This window comes from Adiantum capillus-veneris, chromosome 22 (genome assembly GCF_014529385.1).
Source record: "Adiantum capillus-veneris isolate H3 chromosome 22, ASM1452938v2, whole genome shotgun sequence".
In the NCBI taxonomy this organism is placed as follows: domain Eukaryota; kingdom Viridiplantae; phylum Streptophyta; class Polypodiopsida; order Polypodiales; family Pteridaceae; genus Adiantum; species Adiantum capillus-veneris.
In genome coordinates this window covers 12,982,857-13,008,317 of record NC_140952.1, presented here as the reverse complement: position 1 = coordinate 13,008,317, position 25,461 = coordinate 12,982,857, and the positions used below count along the sequence as shown (strand labels likewise).

The 25,461-nt window shown below is 47.0% G+C and overlaps 1 protein-coding gene across 1 annotated transcript in view; it reads right to left on the bottom strand.

Moving 5' to 3' along the window:
• The window catches only part of RUS1 (root UVB sensitive-like protein (Protein of unknown function, DUF647)), a 58,449-nt gene extending 34,803 nt beyond the window's left edge, over positions 1-23,646 (bottom strand). Inside the window, exons 1-2 of the mRNA XM_086495546.1 lie at positions 22,520-23,646; positions 22,170-22,445 (exon numbers count right to left, since the gene is read on the bottom strand). Of these exons, the coding sequence (XP_086351672.1) occupies positions 22,170-22,445; positions 22,520-23,494 (1,251 nt within the window). The 5' untranslated portion in view covers positions 23,495-23,646. The remainder of the gene's footprint in view (positions 1-22,169; positions 22,446-22,519) is intronic.
• Positions 23,647-25,461: the final 1,815 nt, after the last annotated feature.

Sequence of the window (25,461 nt, the reverse complement as noted above, 5' to 3'; positions counted from 1 at the left end):
GAACCAAATAAAAGAACTTCTAGAAAAGGGTCTCATCCAACCTAGCACATCACCTTCCTATTCTCCGGTTTTGCTAGTATTAAAGAAAGACGGATCTTGGAGAATGTGCATTGATTATAGAGCTCTCAATAAAATCACCATCAAGAACAGATTTCCTATTCCAAGGATCGATGATATTCTCGACAAACTTCAAGGATCCTCTTCTTTCATTAGAATTGTTTAAAGAGCGGATATGATCAAATTAGAATCACTCCGGGAGATGTCTACAAGACAGCCTTTCAGACAAGTTTTGGTTTATACGAATTTTTGGTAATGCCTTTTGGACTCACAAAAGCTCCACCAACATGTAATCGAATGATGGACAAGATATTTCGAGAGTATCGGACTTTTGTCGGCACTTTCTTTGACGACATTATAGTTTTCTCCAAGAATGAAGTAGAGCACCGACATCATCTGCTACTGACCTTGTTGCAATAGAGGCCTTATTGCGATAGAAAGAAAACTTTGTGATAGAGACCTTTTATTGCGATAGAAGACTTTGTGATAGAGAGAGGCTCTTGGAGCCGGTGGTGTGCGGCTCTTCAGAGAATCTTTTTTGCACCTGCCATCGCTCAAGCTAGTCTTCTGCTCGCCATACACTCGTCTCAAGGCTCATGAATAAGTTTGCTATTCTGCAAAGAAAATAGCAGCACGTAGAGAGCAAATCCTCTATGAACTGCAAGTCCCAAGGGCCCCAAAAGCTAGCACGCAGTCAACAACAAGTCAGGACGAGCACGAGCGAGCTGTTTTGCTTGGCAGCGTGCACGTCGCAAGCTGCTTCAAGTTCGCGAGCTTCAAGAAGAGAGAGAGAGAGAGAGAGAGAGAGAGAGAGAGAGAGAGAGAGAGAGAGAGAGAGAGAAAATGAAATGAGATGTTATATTAACATCTTCAAAAGGCCAAAATGACCTATGAGACCAAAAAGTTACAAATGAAAGAGAGAGAGAGAGAGAGAGAGAGAGAGAGAGAAGAGACGAACGGCATGTTGGGTCTCAACCCACCCTCAAGGGCCTAGAGCAAGTACTTGCTTTTTATTACTTGCACAAATGCTTTGAGGGTCTCCTTGCTCTATTGCCAAAGCAAGTACTTGCTTTTTATTACTTCCACAAACGCTGATACAATGGTCTTAAATGCCGAGATGCTGATGGGTACTTGCTAGAGATGCTTGGTACTACTGAGATGTTGATGGGTACTCGCTAGAGATGCTTGGTATTGCGAGGCTAAGGATTGGAGGCTGGAAAACGTTGATGATGAAGCGCTGAAATCTGCAACGTACTGGCAATGCCAATGGCTGCGGGCTGAAAACGCTAATTCGATGAGGCTGTACATGCTGATTCTAAGGCTTGGGAAAACGTTGGCGCTAATGCGTGAAAAGCTGGTGCTGAACTTGGAAACGCTGATGCTGAGGCTGAGTTGAAAACGCTGGTGTAGAGGCTGAGGTGAAAACGCTGAAGGGTTGGCTGAAAATGCCAGATGCTTGCTGGTACTTGTACTGAGTACCGGTCCTTGTTCTTCTTCTTACTTTAGGAGGTGAGACTCCCAGGTCCTTTATGTAGCCAAGCAAAGCTGGGTCAAGCAGCCATAACCTGAGCCCCCCGACCTTGACAATTTTATGCTTAAAAAAGCCACTTATTATTAATAATGACTTAAGAGACTGTTCACACGCCTATATGTTGAAATGACTGTACGACGCAAGAGAGGGTATGCAACTATGACCTGCCTGAACATGCACGTTCAGCTAGAGGCTCACAAAGTGCCAGGTTAGGTCCTAAGCTAAACTAGGACTAACGCTAGACTGTAGCAGAAGCTTGTCCACGTGGCTCTATTGCAATGCGCACGTGACTCTCTCTCTCTCTCTCTCTCTCTCTCTCTCTCTCTCTCTCTCTCTCTCTCTCTCTCTCCTTGAAGCTCGCGAACTTCTTTTCTCTCTCTCTTTCTTTCTTTCTTTCTTCTTTTCTCTCTCTCTCTCTCTCTCTCTCTCTCTCTCTCTCTCTCTCTCTCTCTCTCTCTCTCTCTCTCTCTCTCTCTCTCTTCTTGAAGCTCGCGAACTTGAAGCAGCTTGCGACGTGCACGCTGCCAAGCAAAACAGCTCGCTCGTGCTCGTCCTGACTTGTTGTTGTTGACTGCGTGCTAGCTTTTGGGGCCCTTGGGACTTGCAGTTCATAGAGGATTTGCTCTCTACGTGCTGCTATTTTCTTTGCAGAATAGCAAACTTATTCATGAGCCTTGAGACGAGTGTATGGCGAGCAGAAGACTAGCTTGAGCGATGGCAGGTGCAAAAAAGATTCTCTGAAGAGCCGCACACCACTGGCTCCAAGAGCCTCTCCCTATCACAAAGTCTTCTATCGCAATAAAAGGTCTCTATCACAAAGTTTTCTTTCTATCGCAATAAGGCCTCTATTGCAACAAGGTCAGTAGCAGATGATGTCACTGCTGCTGCTCCTGCGCGCCACTGCTGCTGCTCCTGCGCGCGCCACTGCTGCTGCCCCCTGTGCGCGCCACTGCTGCTGCTGTTTCACCCCCTGCGCGCGCCACTGCTGCTGCTGCTGAACCCGTTGTAGCTGACCTGTTGCGACTGCACGCTGCCAAGGCTGTAGCACTTGCCGCTGCCTCACTGTGGCAGCATTACCAAGTGCACCAGGCCCGCTGCCCCCAATCTCTCACACACGGATACATACCCACACACACACTACACACATACACGCATACACACAAGTACTCCCTCTCTTCCCCTTCTCCCCTCTTCTTCACAATATGAAGAGAGGGTAGTTACGAAGACAGCCATGTCTTCCCCCATCATCAAGACGCCGACATCGACAATGAAGACAACGTTCATGCTCACGAACAAGAGGCTTGCACAATTGGAGAAGGACATGAAAGAATGGCGGATGGAGAGAGAGATATGGGAGGAGGAGAAAGCCACCCTCATCAAGCTATGGAACGAAGAGAAGGAGGACATGAGAGCGGAAATCCAAAATCTCAAAGAGGAGAAGGAGAGAAGGGAACGGGAGAACGGGAAGGAGAGGGAGAGATGGAGGAAAGAGCAAGAAGAGATGAAGGCACAAATCGATCTCCTTCATGCTTCCATCACATCCCTCACCCCCGAAGAAGGAGAGATTAAAGAGGAGGCTAAGGAAGCCCTCAAGGAGGAGATCACCAAAGCCCTCACCGCAAGCATTGAGGACAAATTAGAGGCCACCAAAGAAGGATGGGTCGAAGTGGTCAAAAAGAACATCAAGAAGGTTGCAAGAGAGGAAGCCCAAAAAGATGAGGTACTCATCGTACACACAACCATCGAGGAGGAGAAGATGCGACAAGCTCGCCGTCTCAATGTGCGAGTGACCGGCATCAAAGAAGAAGAAGGGTCTACACCCGAGAGCGATGGGAAAGCTTTATGCAAGAAAGTGGGATACAAGGAAGAAGAGATCCCTTTCTCCAAAGTTTGGAGAGCCGGCAAAGATCCAAAGAAGAGAGCTCTCATCCTCCAATTCGCCTCCGAGGAGTCTCGAACTTCTTTCCTCCGAAAGAGGGTCATCTTGAGAGGGCTAGAAGGCCCCCCGATTTATCTTGATGATGACCTCACAAAGATGCAACAAGATCACCGTCGCGCGTGCATGCCTAGAGTCCACCAAGCCCGCAAAGAAGGGAAGAAGGCAGTATATCGAGATGGTAGGGTTATCATTGATGGCAAGACCATCGCATAGGGACTCGCGGCCTGTGGGACACACGAGGAGATTCATGTCACGGTTTGGAATTGCAATGGAGACCTATGGACACACCCAGAGAGACTTGAGGAGGTGATGAGAGGTCGAGACCTCATTCTACTTACAGAGACACACGAGAGCCCAGAGAGAGGGCTACCACGGATACATGGATTCCAGTGGGAGTCTCTACATCGGGGGTGTATGCGCCAGCACACCACTCGTGGCTCAGGAGGAGTGGCCATACTCTTTAGACAGGGGCTTCACAGTAGACTACAGATTGTTGCCCGGGACCCACAGGCCCGCTACATGTGGATTCGCCTCGAGCTCTCACGAGACAGGATCGTCTACATTGCCCTTTGCTACTTTGCTCCCACAGGCTCCAGATTCGCCCCTATTGAGCAGGAGTCACCGTACGCATGCCTCACGGAGGAGATTATGGAGTACTCCACACTGGGTGAAGTCTTCCTTATGGGAGACTTCAATGCTCGTACGCGCAGTGAGCAGTGTGAGGCATATGACCACGAGGACCCAGAGGCACTACACACTCTAGATGAGGAGGCTACTATGAGAGATACAGCAGACAGAGCTCCAGTCACAGCCTACGGACGACATCTACTTCGACTTGGCTCCCAGCACCGTCTCGTTATTTATAACGGGATGGTCCAGTGGCCCACCTCAAGGGGCCTGACTTGTATGCCACATGGAGTTGCGGAGGGAGGGGGGAGTACAGTCGACTATATTCTGGGACCCAGGGAGGCTACACACCTTATCACATCCTTCACCATTCCACCCATACCCATCGGAGCCGACCACACATACCTCTCTTTCTCCATCACCGGAGATACCATCCCACACAGCTCCACAGCACACACTCCACACACCACCATCCATTTCACACATGAGCTAGCCTCTCTTTCCTCGGCCGAGGTCGAGCATGGCCTATGCCTCCTCCACCCATCCACACCACTCTCAGTTCTCACATCACATATCTCTTCCGTTCTCCACACTTCAGCTATTAGCTCCTTTCCACACACCACTCACACAGGACGCACTCCCCCCCCCGGGACTATGCCTCAGAACCGCTGGTATGATGATGAGTGCAGAGAGCTATACCGACGCCTCCGCGCACAGCGAGCCTTAGGAGAGATCACAGAGAGAGAGGCCAGACGGCATATGAAGACACTGACACGCCAAAAGCGGCGAGCATTCGAAGAGGCACAGGAGCTTGAGCTATACCGCCTATTCATGAGCATGGATAGCGCGACAGCATGGCGCACCCTGTGCGAGCCACGTCCGACTACAGCTATTGAGGATCCACAGATATGGCATGATTATGCAGAGCGACTTTACGAGGTGCCAGGACAGCCTCCTATCCCACAGCCACACGAGCCACGCCCCACGTGCTCCTCCTTCTTTACAGCACAGATGGTAGAGAGGGCCATACGCCGCATGCAGCACAGACGATCAGCTGACCATACTGGATTACAGAGTGAGCACATCATTTATGCGGCCTCCACTATAGCCCCGTTGATTGCACATGTCTTCAACCGGGCTATAGGGGAGGGCTTCCCAGAGGAGTGGACACAGCACACCATAGTGCCTATCCACAAATCTGGCGACACCCTGGATCCAGGGAACTACAGGACTATCATGATTGGCCACACGATGGCCAAGCTATATGGAGCAGTACTTGAGGCACAGCTCAACTGCTACGCAGAGATCGAGGGTTTACGAGCTCCAGGCCAGGCAGGTTTCAGACGAGCTTTCTCCACCACTGATCACATCTTCGTTCTGCGCTGCCTCATTGATGGGGCAAAGGCGCGGAAGAAGAGGCTTTACTGCTGCTTTGTGGATTTCCGCAAGGCCTTTGACACAGTCCCACGCGAGAGACTCTTCCAGCGCCTTCACAGCATTGGGGTACCAACAGAGATGATTTGGGCCATATATGCTCTCTACGAGAAGGTGACGGGTCGAGTTCGTTGCCCAGGCGGTTTTTCAAAGACCATTGCTAGCAGCATTGGTGTTAAGAAAGGATGCCCACTCTCCCCGACACTCTTTGGGCTCTACATCGACGAGATCTCCGACTACATACTGCGAGCAGGGGGAGAGGGGAGCGACTTGGCAGGTACTCCGGTCCACATCATGTTATATGCTGATGATATTGTGTTGATTTCAGAGTCACCCGAGGGCTTGCAACGCCATCTTGAGGCCTTGGACGAATTCAGCACACACAGGGGGTTGACTGTGAACCTTGGCAAAACCAAGGTTATGATCTTTCACACATCCAGTGCAGTGAGGAGCGCTGCCACCTTCACAGCAGCAGGAGGAAAGGTTGATGTAGTCACCTCCTATGTCTACCTTGGCATCACATTCACCAGCCTACCAGGACCCTTCACTATGAGGCAGGCTGCTGCTGACAGGCTCACCCGAGGATATGCAGCTCTGGCCATGCTAGAGCGGAGATGCCACCAGGCACACTTTCAGGAACCCCGCACGAAGGGGTGGCTTTTCGACACCTTAGTCACCCCGGCCTTGATGTACTCGGCGGCAGTATGGGCACCAGGATTGACAGCTGACCAGTGGACACAGCTTGAGAGGCCACAGGTATGTATGATCTCACGCTTGCTCCGCAGCAAGAAGACAGTGCCACATGACATTATTAGAGCCGAGCTCGCCACACCACCCATGGTGGTAGAGGCACTATTCCAGACAGTCTGCTTCATCCAGAGGATGAGAGAGCTACCTCCTGACAGACTTACTCGTAGAGCATTTGAGGCAGCTATACAGCTATCAGAGAGTGGGCATGAGAGAGCATGGTACTCACAGGTCAGAGCATGGTTTGAGGGACACGGTCTTGACATGGAGAGCCTACCACCATTCCAGTACGACCCCCACTCACCATATGTTCACCTCTCTCGCAGTGAGAGGAACTTGGTACTGAGACAGGATCTGTGGCAGTTATACACTAGGAGAGTCTGGGAGTCACCTGGCTTGGGGACGAGGATGTCAGATTACAGAGACCAGTTTCTCACCATATTGTCCGGGGGGTTCATACAGAGACTACGCTACATGGACACATATATGCCACATAGCTCACGGGTGGCGATTGGTCAGCTGAGAGTGGCTTCACACAGGTTAGAGATTGAGATCGGGAGACATACTGGTGTTCCCAGGGAGGAGCGCGTCTGCAGAGCCTGCACAGAGGAGGTGGAGAGTGAGGAGCACTTTGTATGTAGATGCAGAGCATACACTGAGATCAGAGGCAGGTATGAGGCCCTATTCAGAGGACAGCCCACTCTCCGAGAGATCATGGACTCTCGAGATCAGAGACAGCTCGGACGGTTCTTACTAGAGATACAGAGCCATCGGGACACACTACTACAGCCACACACAGCTACACATACAGAGGGGAGACAGTCGCAGCTCACAGACTTCTTTCAGAGGATTACCGCCCCTCCCCCACCAGACACTCAGAGGGGAGTGACACTCCCACAGGCGGAGGTGAGCCGAGCTAGACGACGACCACGAGTCACAGGCTACAGGGGCGCGAGCTCCCACCACCGACAGATCGAGGAGATCCGAGCCCGGGAGCGCCGTGCCACTGAGGAGCGAGTGGCCCGGATGAGGGCCGACCCGACAGCTTTCATCCGGGCAGCCTTGGCACCAGACCCGCCCATGTACCACATCTTACATCCCCCCATTAGTACAGGATGGAGCTAGATAGCTTGATGCATTCTCATGATTGTACTACCTTGAGCATATAGACATGCATATACCCCTAGAGATAGAGCTCCATCCCTCCTCAGATACCCCACTACCTACACTCAGTTCAGTTTTGTATCAGTTTTTGTTTCATTTGTCTTTCCGATAGACGGATGACATACACACCATGTACATTTGATTTGTCTCATAGGCCGATTTCGGCCTGACATAGACGTTAAAAATCTTTCTTTCTTTTCTCTCTCTCTCTCTCTGTGTGGAAGTGAGGCAGCGGGAAGTGCTACGCGCTGGAAGTGCTAACGGGCTCGCGCAGGTGCAACTGCAGGAGAACGCGCAGGCACAGCAGAGGGGGAGCCTGGAGCAGCAGCAGGTGCAACTGCAGGAGAACGCGCAAGCACAGCACCAGGGACCAGCGTGCAGGTGGCTGATGTCGTCCTCCTAGCAGCGCACACTGGTGTAGAGTCACAGCAGGCAACGCGCGCGGTTTGGGGAGGGAGCAGTACAGTAGGACGTCCACGCAAGCAGCCCCATGGCGAGGAGCTGTTGCGGCCCCATCGCGAGGACTCTCTCTCTCTCTCTCTCTCTCTCTCTCTCTCTCTCTCTCTCTCTCTCTCTCTCTCTCTCTCTCTCTCTCTCTCTCTCTCTCTCTCTCTCTCTCTCTCTCTCTCTCTCATTGAGGCAGTGAGGCAGCGGGCTCACGCAGGAGACGCGGTACTCCGTGATTCCCTACGCGTAGAATGTCCTCGGCACCTCTCCTTTACCTACGCGTAGAAGGTCCTCGGGAGCCCTCCTTTACCTACGCGTAGGTCTTACATTTTCTACGTTAAAGTTTAAAGGTTTTCTAAGCCTTGAAATAAACTCTTAAAGTTCAAAGGCTTTTAAGCTTTAAAATAAACTTTTAAAGTTTGCCTTATTCTCGGTCCCTTACCTTAGTACCCTACCCCACATTTGCGGGGCGGGTTCGATGGATCTGCTTACCGAAGAGGAAGGGCCGGGTGTAGATAGCTACACCACCCCAAAAAAAACAACAGCCACATTTAAGCGGAGAAACAGAGATACTGTACTATCACCAGGATCATTACGAGTGGGGCAAAACATCCAAGGTACGTGATGAACTAATGATGGAGAAGGTCCAGATGATGCTCAAATCAGAGCTAAACTACATGAGAGATGGCATCAGGAAGGAAATGCACGCGAGCGCGGAGAGCTACAGGAACTCCATGTATGGAGACATGATGAGAGAACTAAGGGGAGAGACCCGGGGGATACAAAATGAGGAGATTCAGATCTTGAAAACAGAATTACGAAACCTAATCAAGGCCGAAGTAAATGTAACAGAATGCGTTATGCAAAAGAAACTCGATGAGGCAGTAGCAAGTTTCGAAGCATGGAGAACAAATATGGAAAAGCACATGAGGGAAAAAGATGCAATAATCGAGGAGCTAAAAGGAGAACTTGCGGCCTGCAAATCTACAACTAAGGAGAAGGGAGACGACCAACCTTCGGTGCTCAAGGAGCTTGAGGACATGAAGGATCAAATGAAAGCTCTACGGGAAGGAGATGAACAGAAATCGAAAACGGCATCTTCATGGGCGGAACGTCTCTTTAAGACACAAGAAAAGGTTGATGAAGCAGAGAAATGGATTGAGGATGCGAAGAAAGGGAAGACCCAGATGCTCGAGACCACACCTACCTCCACCATTATTAATATGACAATTGAGGAAGAGCAGAAAAGGAAGACTCGGACTCTGCATGTGCGGGTAACAGGAATCAAAGACAAAGAGAATGTAGATGAAGAAGTGAAGGAACTGCTACAACGCATGGGCATCACAGAGCCCACTCACACGAGTGCATGGAGAGTGGGCAAGAAAGGAATCAATGAGAAGGGAAACGTAAAGGATAGGGCACTTATTCTCCGCTTCCCGAATATAGAAATAAGGAAAGAATTTCTAAAGAAGAGGCCAACTCTTAAGAAAACCGGTATTTTCTTGGGAGATGACCTTACATTGGCACAAGTGGCACACATGCAAGAGTTGATGCCAGAGATAAAGGCTGCACGAGAAAAGGGGAAAATCGCCTTTTATAGAGGAGGGAAAGTAGTGGTTTTGGAAAAGCGCTCAGCATGACGGTGCGAGACCTATGGGACGACGCTACAGATAGCGGTGTGGAATTGTAATGGATCATATAGGCTAGATGTAGGTGCCTTTGAAGACAGCTTTAGGGACAGAGACATAGTTTTCTACTCAGAGACACACCAGATACCGGGACAGCGTATGCCACATGTGAAGGGTTATTTATGGGAAACAGCTGGTCGACCAAACAAGAGATCTCTACAGGGTAGCCGGGGTTCAGGAGGAGTAGCAGTCTTATTTAAAGAGGAGCTGAAACCACTACTACAGATTATCAGGAAAGATGAGCAAGCAAGGTATATGTGGGTGAGAATGAGAGCCGAGACAGGTAGATTTCTATACATCGCTATATGCTACTTCCCTCCGAATACCTCAGTCTACTCCTCACCTAAAAGACAATCCCCTTTCTCCATATTGAATAATGACATATGGGAGTTCTCTAGAGATGGAGACATCGTTCTCTTAGGAGACTTTAATGCCAGAACGGCCAACTCTCAAGCAGTATTCTATGATACTTCTGAGGAAATGCTTGCAGAAGTGGATTTATCACAGAGGGGGCTTACTAGAAACTCACAGGATAAAGAACACACTGAATATGGAACACATCTCATGGAGATGGCAACTATACATGTCACCAGCGTGTGACTACTATCTATCCTTTTTGTTGATTTCTTTCTTATTATCTATTTACTTTCACTTTTTGGAAACACCCCTCGGGAAATCTAACTGCCCTGCATTGCATAGCTAGTGTGGAACTGTCCAGAGGGAGTCCAGGCCTGAGGGCAAGAGAGCATTAAGGTTAGACAAGGACTATGGTTAGCCAAGTGGGGTCATTGACTAGCCAAAGTGGAATCCTTTGCTACAGAGGCTACATTTCAGTTTTGGATGTGGCCGCAGTGTACAAAGAGGGTCGGATGACCTAGTAAGATACAATGGCAGTATCTCCTAAAATTTAGGGAACTGCTATTTTGGGACCTGAAAATGTGTTTGCGTCATTACCTCTGGAATGACAAGGGGAACATTTTCTTACTCTGCCGTGAAGTCAACTGGGCAACCGGTTGGGAGATTTTTAGGCGGCAACCCCGAAACGGGAAAATGCTTGTAAATGTGCCAAGTGGCACAGTTTGGTGCACTTTCCTCATGCAACAAGAAGTGGCGCTGAATTTAGAGGAGGTCTCAGTTTTCAGCTTTTGTCACAGGTTAAGAGCTATGGAGTGCTCTTATGCACAGTGCGGTGCCAGGAGTGATGCCCTGCACGCTACGCACTGCCCTCTCTCTCCCCTTTGGCAGTATGTTATGCCCCACTAGTGGGCTCTTCATTTGACCAATGTACAGTTGTGTGGGTTCATGCGCGATTGTCGAGGCAAGAGCCTCTTGCACACGTACTGGATTAGCTAGCGGCTAATCCCCCGCAGGTACAGGTGATTCGGAGAGGTTTCACGCTCGAAATCTCGTCCGATTCAAAGGGCAAGTAGCCCTACAGGTGCGGGAGCTCGAGGACTTGCTAAGGATGCGACCGGCACGCGAAACGGAGCCCGAAACAGCGAATTACAGCCTGCTGTGTATTTTTGCAGGTTTAGGGTTTTGGCCCTAAACGGACCCTAATACCCACAGGAGGTTCGGGGACGCAAGGGAACCGCTGTACAAGTGATCTGGCGCATTTTCAGGGCTGAAAACAGAGAATTCAGCGTGCTGCAGATTCTCGCCAGGTTTTGCAAAGTGCCCGTATGCGTCGGGAAAGTCATTTAATGCGTGGGAATACTGACCGTGAAGGGTTCTAGTACAGTTATGCTGCCGAAATCAGGCCAGAACAGTCAAAATTCAGCCAAGGTTGTGCGGGGCAGCTTGGAAAGAACCACAACGTTTATTCCCTCTTTTGAACAATAAAGAAATACCGAAAGGGGCGCCTAAGTTAGGGGCCAATCTGGTGTCGGTCTACTCATACAGGTGCAATCTAACAGCCTGTATCCCTTTCCCCCGTGTGTTGTCTTGAAAGTACAGGCAAAATAGACGACTAATAATGGGTGAAAGCTAAATCAAGGTTTAAAGTAAAGTCTACCGCCCTTTTTGGATTGAACAGGCCGGTTTCATGGTTCCATCGACGGGATTAAATCACTTTTTCCCATAGAAGTGAGCCTTAGTCAGGTTGGGCTTGAAGACACAGGGGATCATAGACCAGACACAGGGAATTGCAATTATGGCTGACAGACCAAATGATGTGACTGAAGAGGTTTCCTCTTCACAGGGTCAACAGACACATGAAGTGGGTGAGTCCTCAAGACCACCACAGACGGATGATGATATATTCAGGACCCAGTTGGCTACTGCTGTGGCTATATTTACACAAGTAATGCAAAACCCGAGGTTTTTAGCCTTTCTACAACCTCCTGTTCCGTCTCAGCAAGTTGGGTCACTGGATCATATTCAAAAGCCTGTTAAGGCTCGAGCACAGGTGATTCATACTGCACAGTCAATGGAAACACCTGTACACTTGACGGAGAACATGCAGTCTCCACAACCTATGCCTAAGGTGCAAGAACAGGTGGCTGAGATGCCAGTCTTTCAAGCTGTGCCAGTTCAGCCCGCCACTTTTCAGCAGCCTATAGCTGGTTCTAATGGGCAAGGAAGCAACCTACAGGCTATGCAACAAGTCTTCCCACCACCTTCAGTACACCCTGGCTATTTTGGAGGTGGATCGGTATTCCAGAGCATGGTCGGTCATGCACCTGGAAATCAATTTTACACTCCAGGCACAGTGTTCGGGGGTGCTCAAACGATGATGCCTAACCCCATGTATGGTGTCACGGGCATGCTAGCAGGGGTTTCAGAGCACTCAAGGCCAATTCGGGATGCCACAGACAAATTTTGGTATGGCTGGAATTACAAATCAGCAGCCAAATATGGCATTTCCAAGTCAACTTAATTGCGGTCAGGGAACACAAATGAACCCTAACAGTGTTCCCATGTTTCAGTCACTTCCATATGACAATTTGACGCCGCTGGAGAAGCCAACTCCATACAAAGAAGGTGGCAAAGGTGTGACATTCACGACCTTTACAGGGTTTGATGACAGGAAGAAGGCTCTCTCATTCCTCCAGCAGTTTGACAAGGCCTATGCAGGGGGAAACTTTACAGAGGCTTCAAAGGTCCGCAAGGCAGCCACTTTCTTGACAGGGAATGCGGGACAATGGTGGACAACTTTATTGCTTCAAGGGCAAGCTCCGTCCACATGGATTTACTTCAAGCAGATTTTTGCAGCGGCATGGTTATCTGATGACTTTGAAGCAGATGTCATGATAGAATGGCACCAGCTTAATGCTGCCACTTGCAGAAATCTGGATGATTACAATCGGAAGTTTTGGAAAGCTCTACTACCAGTAACTTCCTATAGGTTCATGCCATTGACAGAACAGATTGAAAAGTACTGTTCTGGCCTACCCAAAGGATTGAGAAAGTACTGTACGAAGACAAAAGTCACTACTTTGACGCAACTCATCGAGGTAGCAAACACTGGCAATGGTTTGCTCAAGGGAGAAGCTTGTGAATTTAACACTGGCGTCAAGGCAGGATCAGGCAAGAAAAATTCAGCCAAGAAGCACGTTCCCAATGAGGCTCCTAAAGGGACTCAGGAGTCCGCCAACGCAGGGAAAGATAAAGCTACGGCTGAATCAGAAAAGGGACCAGCAAAGAAATGGAAAAGACGTTTTCCTCGTAAGTCAGAAGAGCAAAAGAAGGTCCTGAGGACAGAGAACAAATGCTTTATATGTGAGCAGCCTGGCCACATTGCTTATAATTGTCCTACAAAGAAAAGGCCAGCTGATTCTCATGACAAGGAAGACAAGAAAGAAAAAAAGCCCATGGCTGGTCTAGTGCCAGATATGGTGGGCGACAAGCCAAATTCAGATGCAAGTGAGCTTTGCAGAGCATGGGGAAAGGTCAGGGATCAAACAGTGCTTATCTTCTTTGATCCAGGTGCCAAAGCCAACTTTATTTCCCCAGAATTGGCTTCAAAGTTGGGAATCAGACCTGAAGAGATGGGGTATACAGCAGAGGCAGGTTTGGCATATCCTGGCCATACAGAGGCTGTGACACCCATTATTGGAAAGTTGCGTCTACATATCCAATCCTATGTAGATGTTGAAGAATTTTACATCATGCCACTGGACGGATGTGATGTGTTGTTAGGTATTCCTTGGTTGTTTCGTGTACAAGGAATCATGGATGCCTACAACAAAAAGATCACTGTACAGAGCAGGGAAAAGACTCACATTATGGATGTAAAGCTTAAAGGGGAGTCTATTCCTACTGTATCAGCTTCTGGTATTACTTCTGTAATAAAAAAGCATCTTTCTGCGTACTTGGTTTTTGCACGTAAAGTGTCAGATTGTGATGAATCAAATTTATCTGTGCTAGATAAAGAAAGGTCAATGTTTTTACAACAATATAGTGACTGTTTTTTCGATTCATTACCGTCTCAATTACCGCCAGAGAGACCCAAGGACCATGCGATAGATTTGGTGCCAGGCAGTAGCCCACCAAATAAGCCTTCGTACAGGGTTAGTGCAGCTCAGCAGAAAGAGATAATGGGCCAAGTACAGGAGTTGTTAGAAAAGGGGTTGATTCAGCACAGTTCATCTCCATTCTGTTCTCCAGTGTTGTTGGTGCAGAAAAAGGATGGCTCATGGCATATGTGCATCGACTACCGTGCACTGAACAAGAATACCATCAAGAATAGGTTCCCTATACCTAGAATTGATGATATTATGGACAAATTAGAAGGAGTAGCTATGTTTAGCAGGATAGATCTAAAGAGTGGGTACCATCAGATCCCCATTAAATCAGAGGATGTGCACAAGACTGCTTTTAGAACGACGTTTGGCCTTTACGAATTTTTAGTGATGCCCTTTGGTCTCACAAATGCTCCTGCTACGTTCAATAGGATGATGGACAGAATTTTCCGTCCACACCAGCAGTTTGTTGGTACATTCTTTGATGACATGATAGTCTACTCAAAGAATGAAGAGGAGCATAGGCATCACTTGGCCATTGTATTCGAAGAGCTACGCAGTCATAGGTTGCTCATCAATGCAAAGAAAAGTGAATTTTTTCTGGAAGAGATCCACTTTCTGGGACACATTGTCTCAAAGGATGGTGTCAGAATGGATCCTGCAAAAGTTGAAGCGATCAAGTCATGGCCAGATTTGAAGACGGTGCATGATGTCCGAAGCTTCTTGGGACTATGCTCCTATTACAGAAGGTTTATCCGAAATTTCGTTGAGATTGCTTCACCTTTACATGCTCTTCAAAAGAAGGCAGTCACCTTTAGATGGACACAGAAAGAGATTTCAGCTTTTAATCTCTTAAAGGAAAAGATGACTTCCGATCCAGTCATTGTGTTGCCAGATCTTAGGAAGTCATTTGTGGTCCAATGTGACGCCTGTGGTAGTAGCATTGGTGCAGTGCTAATACAAGATGGCAGGGTAGTAGCCTATGAGAGCAGAATTTTGCAAGGGCCAGAGATGACCATGCAGGTCTATGAGAAAGAGTTACTGGCTGTGATTCATGAGCTCTTAAGTTGGAAACACTACTTGCTAGGTGCAGATTTTGTTGTCCAAACGGACCATCAGACCTTGCGATACTTCTTGACACAGACAAAGTTATCTAAGAAGCATATGCGATGGGCAAATATCTTGTCCATGTTCCATTTTCAGATTGTGCATGTGGAAGGCAAGAAAAACATTGTGGCTGATGCCTTGTCAAGGAAGCCACAAATTTCAACTGTGTCAATTCCTTATCATCATGAACTTGATGATATGAGAGAACAGTATGCAAATGATGAAGCTTTTGCAAGGGTCTTCGAGCAGTTAATGGATGGACAACGTCATGAACACTATCTTCTCAAAGATGGGTTCATGATGATGCATGGCAGATTGTGTGTCACAAAGCCATTGCAACGCAAAGTTATGGAAGAGAGTCATGTCCCACCGTATGCAGGGCATCGTGGTATCGATGCTATAGTTAAAGCAGTTGAGACATTCTTCTACTGGCCTACATTGAGTTAAGATGTGGATGCCTTTGTGCGAGAATGCCTAATATGCCAAAAGGTCAAGTTTGACAGGCAAAAGGCACCAGGGTTATTGCAACCACTACCTATTCCAGATAAACCATGGGAAAGTATTGCTATGGATTTTATCTTTGATCTTTCGAGAACGCAGACAGGAAATGATGGTATTTGGACCATTATTTGCAAATTCAGCAAACAGGCTCATTTTATTCCTGTCAGGAAGAAGATAAAGCCAGATCAGATGGCACGCTTGTTTATGAGCAATATTTTCAAGTATCATGGCATGCCACAGTCGATTGTTAGCGACCGTGATCCACGCATGACAAGTTTGTTCTGGAGAGGCTTGTTTGAGAATATGGGCACAACGCTCAAATTCTCTTCGTCATTTCATCCTCAAACAGATGGGCAGTCAGAAGAGGCAAATTCTACTGTCCTAGATCTGCTGAAGTGTTGTGTCAGAGCATAAAGGAAAGTGGGAGCAGTATTTGCCATTGGTGGAGTATGCATACAATAATACAGTGCATTCATCAACTGGCAAGGCACCCTTTGAGATAGTTGAAGGTGGCAAGAAAGTTCCTCCCATACTGCATACAAAGGACAAGATATTTGAAGCAGATAAGTATGTTCAGGACATGGATGAAATGTACAAGAAGGTCAAAGTGGCCTTAGAAAGGACTCAGGCAAAGCAAAAGAAAGCAGCTGATCGTCACCGTCATGAAGTAGTATATTCACTTGGTGATTGGGTGCTTTTACGCTTTGAAAAGGCAAGATTAAAGAAGATGAAGGGCAAGGAAAGACTGTTTCCAAAGCTCAGCATGCGTTACTATGGACCTTTTCAAGTGTGCGACATAATCAGTGATGTTGCATATAGGCTGAAATTGCCTGACAGCTGGAAGATTCATAATGCGTTTCATGTGAGTCTTCTCAGACCCTATGTGGGTGATGTGCCAGAAGATATGCCAGCTGAAGATCAACCGGAAGTCGAGGAACTTGACAAGATCTTGGTCCTTGAACAGATTTTGGCACACAAAGAAAGGAAAGTGAAAGGCAAGGTTGCTAGGCGTTCCTTGGTAAAGTTCAGAAACTATCCACCAATGGATGCTATGTGGATGGAAGAAGGTGAACTTGTAGAGTCACCAATTGTGTTATCACTTTACCTGGAAGCCTTCGATTTGCAACCTACCTTGACCCCTTGAGTTTCAAAGCTACATGGATTGTCAGTGTGACAATGGCTTCTGAAACAAATGATGTACATGGTATTTAAAGTGAGCTCAAATGAAATACCTGTTACATGAATGTTAGAGCTGTACAGATTGTCAGTATGGCAATTGCTCTTATAGAATGTCCAAAAGTTTGGTTAGTGCTATAGAAGTGAGTATTTCTTGTCAGTTTGTCAAGGATACAGTGATTGCTTCTATTAAAGAGTACATGTGTAACTGCATTCTTAAACTGTCGGTTTGGGTATGCTCGAAAGTGTTACGGGATCCAACGTGTACTATAAGACAGTGGCAAAATGTGCAGCTACCATTTTGTCATTGGAAAGTTAGTGACTCAAAGCAATGGCACAGTGCGAAGCTACCACTATGTCATTGGGACAGGGTTCACACGCAGGCAATACATGAGTCGACGAGGTGTTGAATACACCAAGGTTGACAATGAGCATGTATGTGTCGTACATGTGTCAACAGGTGTTGAATACATCAGTGTTGACAAGGAGCCTGTACGGCATAGATGCAAACGAGGACGTTTGAGATTTCAAGAGGGGGGTATGTCACCAGCGTGTGACTACTATCTATCCCTTTTGTTGATTTCTTTCTTATTATCTATTTACTTTCACTTTTTGGAAACACCCCTCGAGAAATCTAACTGCCCTGCATTGCATAGCTAGTGTGGAACTGTCCAGAGGGAGTCCAGGCCTGAGGGCAAGAGAGCACTAAGGTTGGACAAGGACTATGGTTAGCCAAGTGGGGTCATTGACTAACCAAAGTGGAATCCTTTGCTACAGAGGCTACATTTCAGTTTTGGATGTGGCCGCAGTGTACAAAGAGGGTCAGATGACCTAGTAAGATACAATGGCAGTATCTCCTAAAATTTAGGGAACTGCTATTTTGGGACCTGAAAATGTGTTTGCGTCATTACCTCTGGAATGACAAGGGGAACATTTTCTTACTCTGCCGTGAAGTCAACTGGGCAACCGGTTGGGAGATTTTTAGGCGGCAACCCCGAAACGGGAAAATGCTTGTAAATGTGCCAAGTGGCACAGTTTGGTGCACTTTCCTCATGCAACAAGAAGTGGCGCTGAATTTAGAGGAGGGCTCAGTTTTCAGCTTTTGTCACAGGTTAAGAGCTATGGAGTGCTTGCTTTCCCTCTTATGCACAGTGCGGTGCCAGGAGTGATGCCTTGCACGCTACGCACTGCCCTCTCTCTCCCCTTTGGCAGTATGTTATGCCCCACTAGTGGGCTCTTCATTTGACCAATGTACAGTTGTGTGGGTTCATGCGCGATTGCCGAGGCAAGAGCCTCTTGCACAGGTACTGGATTAGCTAGCGGCTAATCCCCCGCAGGTACAGGTGATTCGGAGAGGTTTCACGCTCGAAATCTCGTCCGATTCAAAGGGCAAGTAGCCCTACAGGTGCGGGAGCTCGAGGACTTGCTAAGGATGCGACCGGCACACGAAACGGAGCCCGAAACTGCGAATTACAGCCTGCTGTGTATTTTTGCAGGTTTAGGGTTTTGGCCCTAAACGGACCCTAATACCCCCAGGAGGTTCGGGGACGCAAGGGAACCGCTGTACAGGTGATCTGGCGCATTTTCAGGGCTGAAAACAGAGAATTCAGCGTGCTGCAGATTCTCGCCAGGTTTTGCAAAGTGCCCGTATGCGTCGGGAAAGTCATTTAATGCGTGGGAATACTGACCGTGAAGGGTTCTAGTACAGTTATGCTGCCGAAATCAAGCCAAAACAGTCAAAATTCAGCCAAGGTTATGCGGGGCAGCTTGGAAAGAACCACAGCGTTTATTCCCTCTTTTGAACAATAAAGAAATACCGAAAGGGGCGCCTAAGTTAGGGGCCAATCTAGTGTCGGTCTACTCATACAGGTGCAATCTAACAGCCTGTATCCCTTTCCCCCGTGTTGTGTCTTGAAAGTACAGGTAAAATAGACGACTAATAATGGGTGAAAGCTAAATCAAGGTTTAAAGTAAAGTCTACCGCCCTTTTTGGATTGAACAGGCCGGTTTCAACTTTCAATACATGGTTTGGCCATACTTAATGGTCTAGAGAATTTCCCGTTATCGGGGGGATTCACATGCTTCCCGCACAGGCATGGGGCCAGTTCAGTGGATTATGTCATGACTTCACCAAGCTTTATTTCTAGTATCAAGGAATTTAAGGTGGGACCCAGACCGGTTGGGATTGCAGTGGATCATGCTCTATTGACCTTTTCAATCTCCTTCCAATACAATGCCTCTCAAGTACAAAGGAAGAAGACACACACAAGATATATTTTCACGCCAGAAACTGATTCAGTCTATGTGGAAAAGAACTATAATAGGATGTGGACAGCGGAGCCAGTATATACTGTAGAGGAGATTACTTCTCAATTAACAGAGATGCTACATGGAGCAGCACAAGAGGCATACCCACATACTCAACCTGATCAGAAGAGAGGAGCTGGGAACATGCCTCAAAACAGCTGGTATGACGAGGAATGCAGAGAGACGAGAACCCAGGTCCAGAAAGAGCTTACACTTGGGATCATCACATATAAGCAGTCTCGGATTGCTCTTCGGCGTATGGTACGTCGCAAGAAAAGGGCATTTTTAGCCAAACTGGAGAAGGATTTATATCAGCTCTTCTTGAGTCAGGACTCACATGAGGCATGGCGCTTATTTCACGAGCACTCACCGCCTCCGACGATTACTTCTCCTGAGATATGGGGTCAATATGTAACATCATTATATATGGTATCTGGACAGCCTCCATTACCAGATCCACTAGAGCCATGCCCTGCTACTAGTACTTTCTTTACTACGGAAATGGTGGAGAAAGCCATTGATAAGATGAAGACAAGAAGAGCATATGATCATGATGGTTTAGTAGCAAAACATCTGATCCATGCCAGGGATCTACTTTCAGAAGTCCTTGCTCGTCTGTTTAATCGGGTCATGTGTGAAGGATTCCCTGAATCTTGGAAATTATCTACTATCGTACCTATTTTCAAGTCAGGGGATCCTATGATACCCGGGAACTATTGTACCATTATGGTAGGTCACACTTTGACCCGACTGTACGCATGACCCGACTGTACGCATCCATTCTTGAACAAAAATTGAGTAGATGGGCAGAGAATCAGGGCATAAGGGCAACGGGACAAGCTGGATTGAGAAGGGGTTATTCCACTTTAGATCATATTCTTACGCTCAGAGCCATTATTGAAGAAGGAAGAGCAAATGGGAGAAGAATGTATTGTTGCTTTGTGGATTTTCGGAAAGCTTTTGATACAGTACCAAGGGCCAGATTGATGCGCAGGATGCAAGAGTTAGGGGTCCCCAAAGAGATTATTTGGGGGATCATGGCCTTATACGGATCAGTAACTGGTTATGTACGTACTCCAAAAGGGGATTCCGACATTGTTCACTCCACCGTTGGAGTAAAGCGAGGATGCCCACTGTCCCCAACTTTATTTGGTATGTACATAGATGAGGTATCAGATTACATTGATAGAGAAGGTGACAGAGGTGCTCAACTTGCAGGGTCATGGATCCCGTTGCTGTTGTATGCAGATGATATTGTATTGATAGCAGAATCACCAGATGGAATGCAGAGGCAGCTAGATGCTTTACATAAATTCGCGGATGACAGTGGACTGTCGGTAAACTTGGGTAAAACCAAAGTTATGGTGTTTAACACCACACCGCAGTGGGTTAGGAGATCGGCACCTACATTCGCATATGGCCAGGATACAGTAGAGTACACAGATGCATACACATACCTTGGGGTGGTATTTGCACGATCGAAGTTTACTCTTAAGAAAGCAGCGGATGCTAGATTATCCAGAGCCTCTGCAGCCCTGGGAGGGTTGGAGAGGATGTGTTCACAAGTGCAGTTTCAGGAACCACGAACAAAACTTTGGCTCTTTGATACTGTGGTGGCTTCGGCTATGCTTTATGGGGTCCAGATTTGGGGACCATCTGCGGATCAGGATAATTGGAAGTCAATGGAGAGACCTTTGGTATCTATGATTTCCCGAATGATTAGAGCCAAGGCCTCCGTACCACACGCGATTACCCGAGCGGAACTAGCAGCCCCTCCGATAGAAATTGAAGCTCTTACCAGATCAGTGTCCTTTATACATGGTTTGTGGGATACAAATAATGGCCGATATACTAGACTGGCCCTCGAATCCTCTCGACAATTGGCAATGAAAGGGGATACATCATGCTGGTATGCGCAACTGTCCTCGTGGTTTCAGAGACACGGGTTCAGTATGGAAAGATTGCCCCCCTTCCAATACTCTCTTGAGGCTCCATCACTGGCAATTACACGAAAGGAGATTAATAAAATCATCCGACAGGATCTTATACAGTTGGATACTAAGAGGACATGGGTAGACCCTACACAAGAATTGGGCACGAAGATGGCCGACTACAAAGAAAACTTCCTACAACTATCTGAAGATGGATTTGCGATTCGGCCGAGTTACATGGATACCCACTTGTCTCATGGGGTGAGATGTGCTATTGCTCAGATTCGTACATCCTCACACCAATTGGAAATTGAATTTGGCAGATTTAGGGGAATCCCACCTGAGAGCAGAATTTGCAAGTTATGCAGAATGGAGCCGGAGACAAAATTACACTATATATGCCACTGCACAGTATACTACGAGATACGTGGGCGTTTTCACTGCCTCTTTAAAGAAGGCTTTGGACCTCTAGATAGAATCATGCAATACCAAGATCAAAGATGCTTAGGCTTGTACCTACTGGAACTACATCGGCACAGGGATAATCTAATGAGAAGACAAAGAGCACTACAGCCTCAGAGCTCTCTCTCTCTCTCTCTCTCTCTCTCTCTCTCTCTCTCTCTCTCTCTCTCTCTCTCTCTCTCTCTCTCTCTCTCTCTCTCTCTCTCTCTCTCTCTGCGTCATATCTCCTCCGCTCGATTCTCAATAATGGCCACAGCGATGTAAGATTTTATAGCCAAGGAGTCTTGCTGCTGCGCCTGATGGAAATGCTCTGCTGCCATATCCCATGCGAACTCACAATTGGCCAGTCCTTTAAGCTCTAGGAGCAACAAGACAAGAGAGAGAGAGAGAGAGAGAGAGAGAGAGAGAGAAACTCTTAAAAGGGAGCTTACTATTACTGGCCCGAAATACAGGGCCACACTTTTTGTAGTAAAAATCGAATCGTTGCATTGGCAACTGCCTACGGCAGTGCCAACAAAGCTGTTGAGTGCTTGCACAATAGCAATAATCAAGAAGTTCAAGGTCTGCAAATCAAAGCAGTACACATACCTGTATCAAACCTGCAGCAGATTTCCCTGCTCCTGCTGCTGCACCTAAATATACAAAAAGGTGTGGATAGATTGGTGTTAACAATTCCAAAGCATAAGATGCATTCTCCAGAAGATCTGCCAACAATCGCCACCCTTTTGGATGCACGTCAAAATGACGTCCATAATTTGCCAGCAAGATCTTGCTCAGGTAACCAATTCCATCCTTCAATACCCAATTCAATGCTGCTGCTGTAGGAATTGCTCCTTTTCCCAAACCCACAGCATAGAGTAGAGCCTGCAAAGAGTGACTACAATCTTACAGACTAATTGTGGATCTAATCTCATAATACATATTGCCAAAAAGGTGACCTGAGTGGTAAGCACACCATTGATTTGGCTTGCAATATTTTGACCCATCCTCCACAATGTGTAATTTAGATAATCCCCAGTTACACTTTCAGGATAGCCATCTGGCAGTAAAATATTCTTTATAAAATCTGTACAGCGTTTAATAGCCCAATCCAGACCCCTAACCTGAAGAGATTTCTCCCGGTGATCCTGGCCATGTTCATCCCTGGCAAACGCATCCTTATCAGATTCTTTCACTGGATCAACTACAAATTCATCCTTGTCAGTATTGATCAAAAGCCTTGTCCATGTACCTCCTCGCACTTCAAAGACGGCATCAGGTTCTAGTTTTTCAGTGGATGCTTCACTGCCAATTCCATCAGTGAAGGGAGATGGATTAAGAGGTGAGATGATGGTATCAGCATTGGCAATCAGATCTTTTTGCAGAAAGAGCTGCAATAAGATGGCAGGTACTAACATGTTGTCACAAGCATGCTTGACTAAGTATCCAAGCAAGAAAATTAAGCAAGCCTGCCCTTGAAAAAGCCCATCTCTGCCATTTCCCCAACCATTGCCCCAGGGCCAGCCAGAACCACCATTGCTGCAGCCTCTACCATTTCCACTCCCATCTTGTCCATCTCCTCGGCAATAATCATAAATTGCTCCTTTGAAAGCTTTGCAACATCCTCTCCCCTTGTCTTTATATGCATTGCAGTCTGATGAGATCCTCAACCGTAGCTCAGTGATACCCTCTCTAATCCAATCTGAGCGTGGACTGTTGAGGAAAGCCCGCAAGGAGCGTCTTCTGAGAATAACAAGCTGAGCTTGTGGGACTCGCCAATCGCCATTTCCTAGAGGATGCTGAAAGCAAATTTGGCTGCTTCTCTGTCCGTTGCCGGAAAGTGCTTGCCTTGGAAATGACACAGGTTTAAGCATTTGTTTTCTACATGCGATGTTTCCATCGCGGGAAGATGATAGAACTGGACAGCTCCTCATCTTTACCTCGCACGACAGGAGACTACCACAAGTATAACAGCACCTGCGAAGAGGGCATTATTCTTCGACTGTGCTCGTGCATGTGCCTCTGTGTGCCCGCGCTTATGTGTGCGCGCGCGCGCTTCTGTGTGTGGCGGGGGGCGAATTACTTTTTTTTTTTTAAACAAACCTCACAATTGTTTTATAATTAAAAAAAAGACATACTGCTTCTCAGATGCCTCATCTGATGGATCTTTCCCAATTTGCTTACCGCCTCTTCTGGCAGTAGCACACAAGCAACACAAAAAGCTCCTCTCAGATTCGAACTCGGGTGCACTAGAGTCAAGAACCCTGCGCTAACCAACTCATCTTTGTTGATTTCACTACCTACGGAACATCCCTTTAAAATTAATAAAAATAACTCTTGCAGCCCCTCCCAACCCTGCGTCCACCTGCGAATGTCCCCACGCGCCAAATGCCTTGTTATGGAATTGATATTTTATTATTTATTGCAGCTGTCATGTGGAAAAGACTGGATCGAACTAAGCTATTGCAAAAGGATATTATATATTATGTATATTTGATTATTCAAGTGCTCTTATGAGATTTGGCCATTTATGACCGGCCGGCCAGTTTGTACTCACAATTGACCATTTAAGAAATCTTTAAAACAAATACGTGCAAGAGGGAAATGGTCACTCTTGCACGGGGGGAGATTGCACCCAGTGTTTGTGTTGCTCTTCTCTTCTCTCCTCTCCACTCTTCTGTCTTGCCGTGCCGGCGTAGCGCCCCGCTCTAGGAGGTGGGCTTGCATGTGTTCTTTCGCTCTCTCCCGCTCTCTATCTCTCTCTGTTCGCGTATATCGTCAATTATGTGCTCGTGGATGCGTCAGGTATGCAAATATCGTTTTATTGTCTGTAGCCTGTTATTTTACGTATGTTGCAGGGACACCGCGTCTTCCGTTTGTAGCAGTGGTATCAGAGCTACGGTTATGCTCTTGGACTGGCAGCGATGATGGCTACAGAGATTATGGTGAACAAAGATAAGTAATGCTTACTTACATTTAATTTTCTTTGTTTAAAATTAGAGGTACATGATTATTATAAACCTAATTGCATCATAAGTATTTCCAATTGTTTAAAGATATTGGATCATTTTTTGTGTGATTAATCGAATCTCTATCTAGGTAAGGATAATTGGTTGTACGATAAGTACAGTCTAGAGCATAATATCCATTCACATGATGCATGCAATCAAATTCAAGTTTATGTACGTTAAACCTAAGAAGATCAAACTATAGGTAATAAAGGTTTGATTCGCTTCTTCCGGGCTACAAGAAGCAGAAGTAGAAGAAGAATCTAGGGTAGATTGTTGTAGGAATAAACCCAACAAACCTTGGGGAGTGTCCGAGTGTAGAAGTCATAGGGAGAACACAAGGAACTAGATTGCCTCATCTCCCATATCTAAGCTTAGTGGGACTGACCCTCAAGTAATTATTTTTTGTGAGCATCACTGAAAGCCATAAAAAAAATTTATTTATTTTTTAATTAAAGCACACAACGGCAGCATACTCCACAACAGGTGGCGCAAGAGGGCAAGACACATCACAGAGACGTATAGGCAATTTCGCTCTCCCCCTCGACAGTAGTAGGCAAAGGGAACCACCACCAGTGTTAGCTTGGGTGCAACCTACTCGACCTGCATGTATGTTACTTGGCGGTCGCAAAAGATCTCATGGCTTTGCTGCAGCCTGTGCATCACCGACATGCAATACCAAGGTGCCCGAACTCATCGTCATTTAGCCATGATCATTTGCGCACGTCATCGTCATTTAGCCATGATACCCTTGCCCCTCCAATCTGAGTACCGTGTTGTCAATCACATCTGGCAGTCTTGTACAATGGCAGGCACTTTTGTCCAACGCCAACACAGGGAGCACCTGGTAGGTACACGAAGTGAGAAAAATGTCTCGACAAGTTTTTTTTTTT